Source organism: Nicotiana attenuata, unplaced genomic scaffold (genome assembly GCF_001879085.1).
Source record: "Nicotiana attenuata strain UT unplaced genomic scaffold, NIATTr2, whole genome shotgun sequence".
NCBI classification, from domain to species: Eukaryota; Viridiplantae; Streptophyta; class Magnoliopsida; order Solanales; family Solanaceae; genus Nicotiana; species Nicotiana attenuata.
The window spans coordinates 35,634-43,766 of NW_017675213.1; the positions used below are offsets into that span (position 1 = coordinate 35,634).

At 37.7% G+C, this 8,133-nt stretch overlaps 3 protein-coding genes across 3 annotated transcripts in view; 1 reads left to right on the forward strand and 2 right to left on the reverse strand.

Moving 5' to 3' along the window:
- LOC109219811 overlaps nt 1–2,304 on the reverse strand; it is a 7,720-nt gene extending 5,416 nt beyond the window's left edge. Inside the window, exons 1-2 of the mRNA XM_019384282.1 lie at nt 1,951–2,304; nt 1,646–1,740 (exon numbers count right to left, since the gene is read on the reverse strand). Coding sequence (XP_019239827.1) covers nt 1,646–1,740; nt 1,951–2,277 — 422 coding nt within the window. The 5' untranslated portion in view covers nt 2,278–2,304. The remainder of the gene's footprint in view (nt 1–1,645; nt 1,741–1,950) is intronic.
- Nucleotides 2,305–3,606: 1,302 nt separating this feature from the next.
- Nucleotides 3,607–4,615, forward strand: LOC109219808 (stomatin-like protein 2, mitochondrial). The gene has a single exon (XM_019384280.1). The coding sequence runs from the start codon at nt 3,607–3,609 to the stop codon at nt 4,540–4,542; it is 936 nt and encodes a 311-aa protein (XP_019239825.1). The 3' UTR covers nt 4,543–4,615.
- A 1,166-nt stretch (nt 4,616–5,781) lies between these two features.
- Nucleotides 5,782–7,691, reverse strand: LOC109219809 (lamin-like protein). Its single transcript, XM_019384281.1, has 2 exons — nt 7,274–7,691; nt 5,782–6,137 (listed from the first exon to the last, which is right to left on the reverse strand). The coding sequence occupies exons 1-2, from the start codon at nt 7,440–7,442 to the stop codon at nt 5,782–5,784; spliced, it is 525 nt and encodes a 174-aa protein (XP_019239826.1). The 5' UTR covers nt 7,443–7,691.
- Nucleotides 7,692–8,133: the final 442 nt, after the last annotated feature.

Here is an 8,133-nt window from a genome sequence, read left to right on the forward strand (position 1 = left end):
AAACCAAAAACAAAAAACCAAAAAAGCCAAAAACGAGCCACTTACGTAACCCCCCCTACGCCTAACCCAACCCCCCCCCCCCACGCCCCCGGGACAGAAGTACGAAAAATTCTAGAAGCCCCTATCCTGCAACCCTGATACTAGACCTCCAGACTTTCCTATCAAGGGCCATGTCCTTGGAAATCCGCATTCTAGCCATGTCATGCCTAATCACCTCTCCCCAATACCTCTTGGGCCTCCCTCTGCCTCGACTCGCGCCAACCACCGCCAGCCGCTCACAACTCCTCACCGGGGCATCGGGGCTTCTCCTCCACACATGCCCGTACCACCTGAGTCTCGCTTCCCGCATCTTCTCATCTACTGGGGCCACCCCCACCTTCTCCCGAATAACTTCATTCCTAATCCTATCTAACCTGGTGAGCCCGCACATCCACCTGAGCATCCTCATCTCCGCAACCTTCATTCTCTGGACATGGGAGTTCTTCACCGGCCAGCACTCAGCCCCATACAACATGACAGGTCTAACCACAGCTCTATAAATCTTCCCCTTGAGTTTCTGTGGCACTTTCTTGTCACACAAGACTCCTGATGCAAGCCTACATTTCGACCACCCCGCCCCTATACGGTGAGTGACATCCCCGTCGATCTCTCCGTCCCCCTGAATCACCGACCCAAGATATCTAAAACTGTCCCTCTTGGCGATGACCTGAGATCCAAGCTTGACGTCCCTGCCTACTTCGCTCAGCTCGGCGCTAAACTTGCACTCCAGGTACTCTGTCTTAGCCCTGCTTAGTTTGAAACCCTTGGACTCGAGAGTCTGTCTCCAGACCTCCAACCTCTCGTTAACACCGACCCTCGTCTCGTCTATCAGGACTATGTCATCAGCAAAAAGCATACACCATGGCACATCCCCTTAATAGACAACCTTATATCTATTTTATTTTTAGGTCAAATGCTAACTACATAATTACTAGCAATGTCCTAATTAAAAAGGAACTAGAGTGGATTATTCTCAAAGAATATAGATACTTTACGCACCAATGTAATTCTTTCTAGCAATTATATTCTGGGGCGGATCCACAGTTTAAGCTAGTAGCTTTGGCCTACACCCAATATATGTATTAAGAAATGAACTAAATATGCGCAAATATAAAATTTTGAACCCACTTATTAGCACGATCAATGTCCAAGAATCCCAAACTCATAAAGTTCCAACACTGGATCCGCCTTTGTTACATTCTACTCTTGATCGGAAACATAGCAAGGTGGAGATAAATTGAATTGCTACTAGCAGCGGCGGATTTAGGGGGGCGGAAGGGTGTTGACCCGAGCCCCCTTCGCCGAAAAATTACACTATATATATAAGGCATAATCTGTTTTTTATCTATAAATATTATGTTTTGAATCCCTTTGACATAGCTTAAAAGCATAGCTTAGTGGTTCAAGGGGTTCGAAACTTTTGTAAGGTCATCGGTTCTATTCCCACTAGCTACAATCTTTTTAACTTTTTTCTTTTTTGAACCCCCTTTAAGTTAATCCTGCCTCCGCCACTGGCTATCAGCTCGCTACAACAGTTATCAACCATAAAAATAAAAAATAAAAATAAAAAATAAAAAAAAGTGAAGATTGAAAAATAGGAACTCACGTTTGTAGTAAACTCATCAACTCATCTTCACCATAAGAGCCCGCCGCAAGCTTCGTTGTAATTTTATGCATCAAATTGCCATGACCATCAAATTGCTGCAAAATAAATCAAGCAGATTAAGGAGTCAAAGGACACATAACTTGAAGTAGAGGCGCATCGAGCATAAAGACCGTTGAAGCACGTCTCCAGCTCCAACTTATATATATTTGTTAAAAATATTTATAAATTTTTTTAAACCTGTACATTAGAAAAAGTAGTTATCAAGATCTTTTCAAGAGAGTAAGTGGAAAAGAGTTAATGCTGACATGGAAAGAGCCGGTCCAATTGCCCAAATTGAGGCGAATGAAACGCTGAAGAGCGTCGACACTTATTGGTAGTTCGGTTGTGTTGCGATTACTTTGGACCGCCGCGCCATTGGTACTGGAGCATGACGGTGGTTTCCTCGACTGGTTCTTCGGAGACCGGAATGGAAAAAAATTCGGAATAACAAATTTGTCATTCCATGGACTTAGGTTTATTTTTGGTGTATTTGATGAAGCAAGTGAAGTGGGAGAAGCTGGAGGCACAAAAATGGCTGACATAGCCGTTGCCATGGAGGGAATTGGGACGCTTCTTCCTGTTAGTGCCACCATATGTGGATTATCTTATCCCATTATCTAGCTCCTCGTTTAGTACCCGACCCGACCCGACTCTAAGAACCGTTTAGACATTTCAGCACAAAGATATCTTTTATCCAAGTTCGTCTCCTTTTGGTTTTTTAATGTTAAAATTGCAATTCAATTCCTTCTTTTATCACACCGAAAAAATGTACTCTGAAATAGCAACGTGTAGTTTCACTCTGTATCAATTTATGTTTAATGATTTATTTGCCAATACTCAGCTAAGTGGGCGTTTGGACATAAGAATTGTAAAATTTCAAAAATAAACAAAAAAAGTTTTAAGTGAAAATAGTATCTGAAAATTAGAGATGTGTTTGGACATGAATACAAATTTCGGCTGTTTTGAATTTTTGTGAGTGATCTGAAGTAAATATTAAAAAATAACTTTTTGGAATTTTTCAAATTTTCAAAAGATTTTCAAATTCATCTTCAAGTGAAAGGTGAAAAATTTATGGCCAAAAAGGCAGAAACTTATTTCGGAAAAAAGTGAAAAAAAATTCAAGGCCAAACGAGCCCTAAGTATCACTCAAAATATGAGTTGATTAGGGCGGAGCTAGGTGGGCTGAAGGGGGTTCAGCCGTAAAATCCTGCTGCCCCTGATAATTATGCATAGAGGCGGAGCCTGGATTCAAGCTTATAAGTTCGGGATTCTAATTGTTTTAAGTTATTGAGTTTTTAATGAATTTTTTAAGACAAATACAGAGTTCTAATCAAAGTTATTAGGTTCAGCCGAACCACTCCGCCCTGATTATACGCGTACTACTAATTAAGTAATTGTTTAGCCGGACTGGAACAACATAGAAAATTATGCTAGAGATTGTCAAAAGTAAAAAGATAAACGTCGGGATGATTTTTTAGTTATATGGAAATAGTTACTCTATGATTTCGAGATTCCATTCCTCTAAACTAATGTTAGATAATTAATCCACAGTGAATCTTTTTCCTTATTTTTTTCCCCCAATATTTCTTATAGAAAAAGGAAAAAAACAGAATTGACTTTCCCTACAAGAAACCAGAATAACTTGTTCGTCAAACAACAGAGTTACCTACTATACTTCTTGCACAAAACCGCAGTCAATGGAGAGAGTACGTAACCATAGTCTATGAAGGGCTAAAATTCAAGAGACAATTGTGACGATGATTTTCTACAAAGGAAGTTCTCTCAACAACATGAAAACGCTCAAAACCTTTGGAAAATCCATGCAGTTCAATAGAAACCTCTCAACTTCTTCTTCTTCTTCTTTTATATTTAAACCCATGCAACAATTACACAACAATTCTCATACCATAATCCCTTTACCTATGTCGTCTAATATCCGCAACTTCTGCACTGATACTGATTACAAAATCCGGACACCCATAAACTTTGGCATCCACTTTGTTCCCCAGCAGACAGCCTATGTAGTCGAACGTCTTGGTCAGTATATGACGATCTTGAATCCAGGCCTTAATTATTTGATCCCATTCGTCGATAAGGTCCAATACGTACACTCGTTAAAGGAGCAGGCAATTCTGATATCGAAACAAACTGGGATTACAAAAGACAATGTTCCAATTGAAATGGATGGTGTGCTATACATCAGAATTGTTGATCCTGTTTTAGCTTCATATGGAGCAGAGGACCCTATTTACGCTGTGGTCCAGTTAGCGCAAACTACAATGAGGAGTGAACTTGGGAAAATTACACTTGATAAGACTTTTGAAGAGCGAGTTGAGTTGAATAGAAACATACTTAAGGCTATTAATGACCGGCCATTACGTACTGATTGGGGAATAGAGTGTTTAAGGTATGAGATTAAAGATATAACACCACCCAAAGGTGTTAAAGTGGCTATGGAGAGACAAGCTGAAGCAGAGAGGAAAAAAAGGGCTCAAGTACTAGTTTCTGAAGGGCAACGACAAGCGGATGTTAATGTTGCAGATGGGAAGAAAATGGCTGTGATTTTGGAATCTGAGGCTGCTAAAAAGGATCAAGTAAATAGGGCTAAAGGTGAAGCTGATGCTATTTTTGCTAATGCTCAAGCGACGGCACGAGCAATTTCTGAGGTGTCACGAGCAATTCTTGAAAATGGAGGTGCTGATGCTACTAGTCTGAGGATTGCTGAGCAGTATGTTGAAGCGTTTGAGAAGATAAATAAGGTGGGAACTGTATTGTTAATTCCTGAAGATGCTGATGATACTGCTAGCTTAATTTTTCAAGCAGTTACTATACACAGTAAACTTTCAACTAGTAAGTAGTAGTAGTATGAATTTTTAAGTAGTAGTAGTACTATGAATTTTTTTTTGGGGGAGTGGGGTTTTACATTATTGTCAAAAGTATTTCAATGCATTTTTAGTAGTATAGGATTTTTTTATCTCAAAAGTATCTTATTAGTTTTGGATTTTAGACTATTGCTAGTGATTGTTGCATCAATAAAGATTCTAAACAAATAAAGGGTAGCTCGGTGCACTAAACTCCGACTATACGCAGGGTCCAGGAAATGGTCGGACCACAAAGGTTTATTGTACGCAATCTTACCTTGCATTTATGCAAAAGGCTGTTTCTACGGCTCGAACTCGTGACCTCCTGGTCACATGGCAACAACTTTACCAGTTACGCCAAGGCTCCCCTTCTAAACAAATAAGTTTGGTAAATCATTCCAATTACTATATATGCCTTTCCACTGAAACAGAGTAGTTTTCTGTTTTCTCTCTATTCTTCTGTATGATTTGGAAGAATAGAGAGGAAACTAGAGCCTAATTCACTTTTTCCTCGTAGTCTCAAGATGCTATTATTTTCTTGGGCTAAACTAGCAAGGAGAATTGGCAAAAGAATAAGGCTAATATATAAAGATAAAACTAGATAAAATCTCCAACGCAGTTGATACATAATCTGAGTCACATGACCAAAATGCTTGCATTGTTATACTTTTAAATAGCAATTTTATGAACTCTAAATTGAAAACAAAACCTAGGACACTCTTTAAATAACTATTGTGGTACTGTACAGTGGCGGAGATACAGAGGCGGACCCAGAATTTTAAGCTTATGGGTTCCTACAATAATGTCAAGTTAATTTACATGATAACTGGACCAACGAACTGGGTTCCACGCCAAATATTCTTATACTTTTAATAAAAAATTTAGTACAAATACAGGATCTAAGCAAAAGTTACTGGGTTCACGGGAACCCGTAATGTTTGATCTAGATCCGCCCCTGCGGAGATACCATTTGAACGCGGTGTCGCTCAACACCACTTTATAACAATTTTTTCTTATATATGCGAGGATATATGTTTCCTAAAAGACAATTTGTATATTTTCCTGAAATAAATTGCTTGAAAATAATACATTATAAATATTAATTTGAGACATGTATGAAGTAAAGTCCTAAACCATGCATATATCATACATAGTCCTAGACACTTACAAGTCGAATTGTGGCAATAGACTGACGTGTTTGGATAAAATCTTGCATACATCACTGGTACAACGGAGTCAAAACGATCTAGCACGAGCAAACAAGAGGACCCAAACAAGAGTAACCACAAAGGTAACAGCTGGTGTAATAAAATGTTTGCCAATCTGTGGTGGAGAAGCATTAATTTTGGCTGATGAAAAAGAAGAAGGTGCAGGAGAAGCTGGCAAAGGTTGTTCAACATTTATAGCTAATTTCATTCCATGGAAACAGTAACCTCCACTGCTGATAAAGTAATAAGGTCTTGCCTGAGTTAGCTGATAAACATCTCGCCCGCCCCTTGTAATGTTTGTTATAAACTCATGATCAAAGCACTGCTCATAGTTGGTTTGGTTCACCTCAAGCACAGTGTAAAGATGCTTGTCAAATACAAAATCTGAAATGAAACCCATAATTAGATTCAAAAACCATTTTAGTTCTCAGTATTTGTCTAATTTTACGTTTGTTCTTCAAACATTTTGGGAATAACTAATTCAAGCTTATATCTTTTAATGAAAACAAAAAACAAAAAGGAACTTTTAAATGCTAATGTTATAGACTTATAGGTGGCCGGACCTACAGTGATAGAAGTGGATTCAATTCAATCCACCATTTTCTAGTTACATCATCGATATTGTAGTATGTATAAAATATTGAAAAGTCATACTAGTATGCCATAAATTTATATTTTTTGAACCCATAAAACTCAAAACCTTAACCCATAAATTTTAATTTTGAATCCGCCTTTAGTTTACATGAAATTCATCCTCTCAATATTCAAATGCATCTCAAGATGCTTCCTAGCATAAGGAAAATCTTATGTACTATAATAACTTTTTAAGTTAAATTAATAATCTGAAAAATATGACAAGTTATTTGTCAAAATATGCTAATATAAAATAGTGAAAAAGTTGTGTTATTTGTACATCATACCCCTTTACAATTTTAAATTTAAGAAAATGACCTTTTCATATCTTTTAAGTATAAAAGACACATCTCTTAGGTGTAAAAGTAATAGCCTGTTTGGGCAAGTTTTTTTTGAGGCCAAAAGTGCTTTTGGCCAAAAATTCGGAAGTTTGGTCAAGCTTTTAGAAGGAAAAAAAGTGCTTTTGAGGAGAAGCAGAAACAATTTTTGAGAAGCAGAAAAATGTAGCTTCTCTCTAAAAGCACTTTTCTGAGAAGCACTTTTGAGACACTTAAAAGCAGTTTTTAAAAGGTTGGCCAAACACTAATTACTACTCAAAAGTGTTTTTCAAATTAATTAGCCAAACACAAACGGATTCTCACCAAAAGTACTTTTAAAAAAAGCACTTCTCAAAATAAGCAGATTTTAGAAGTTTGGCCAAACATGCTATAAATCTTTGATGCATAAAAAAAAAAGATAGGATCATAAAACTAAAAGCAAGTTTGTAAAGGCCAAAAAAACTAATTGACCCGTAAAAATTCAGTACACCATTATGATATATAAGTTAAATCCAAATAAAATATAGTTGAGTGTGTGAGAGAGTGGAGAGGAAGGTTAAGGTCACTCACAAAGCCAATCGCCGACGTAAAAATGGCGATGAACCGCCCAATCAGTGTAGTTAACATTCTGTGTCCAGCCATATTTGCCGCCCACCTTATCAAGCCCACTGGCCGCCCACTTTATCAAGCCCAATAACATCGTCACCCTAACCAGCAGTATCGTCCCCTCTGTTCTCATTATCCCAAATTGAAACACTTGCCTTTCTCTCTTCTTTTGTGGATTGTGAAGCTAGAGTTTGATCAAGGGGCAAATAGAAAAGAAAATGACCAATCTTGGCAAGACAAGGTAGCAACAATATATTGCTATAAACCAATATAATTCTCTATGTATAGCAGGAGATTTGTGTTAGGAACCTGCACTACTGCATGTTGAAAGTGGGATACGGACATACAGGACTGCGTGAGTCTACATGCAAACCAAATGAGCATTTTGATCATTTTCCGGACTGATCAGGGCATATGCCACAATAAATAAATGGGTAAAACAGTGCCTAGTTTTGTCTCCTTTTTCTGTTCGTCCATTTGGGACTTTTTTTTTTGAAGCATTTCTCTCTTGTCGTATGTGCCCCACCCTGCTCATTTGTTCATGTTGTTGCACAAATAGAAATTGGTAAAAACTTATTCGAAGTGTACACCAAATCGTACTATATTTGTCCTGATTAAGTGATAAATTATATTAAGGAGAAACTGGAGTATATATTATTTAACTATAATTTAGTGATAACCATGATTATCAAGATATATGTCATGTATTTATTGATATAAACATCCGGTACGGATAAGTGTTTACCAAAGGACACGCAATTCACATGAATAAATTTTGAGATCTCTAAACTTTGAGTTTGAACTCGTCATATTAAGGTTCGTGT

Bases quoted from the DNA above. Each gene is read 5' to 3' on its own strand.
- LOC109219808 (XM_019384280.1), top strand. From the start codon at position 3,607: ATGTCGTCTAATATCCGCAACTTCTGCACTGATACTGATTACAAAATC.
- LOC109219809 (XM_019384281.1), bottom strand. From the start codon at position 7,442: ATGAGAACAGAGGGGACGATACTGCTGGTTAGGGTGACGATGTTATTG. The intron at 6,138-7,273 runs GTGAGTGACCTT...GTTTCATTTCAG, and splicing joins TTACGTCGGCGATTGGCTTT to ATTTTGTATTTGACAAGCAT.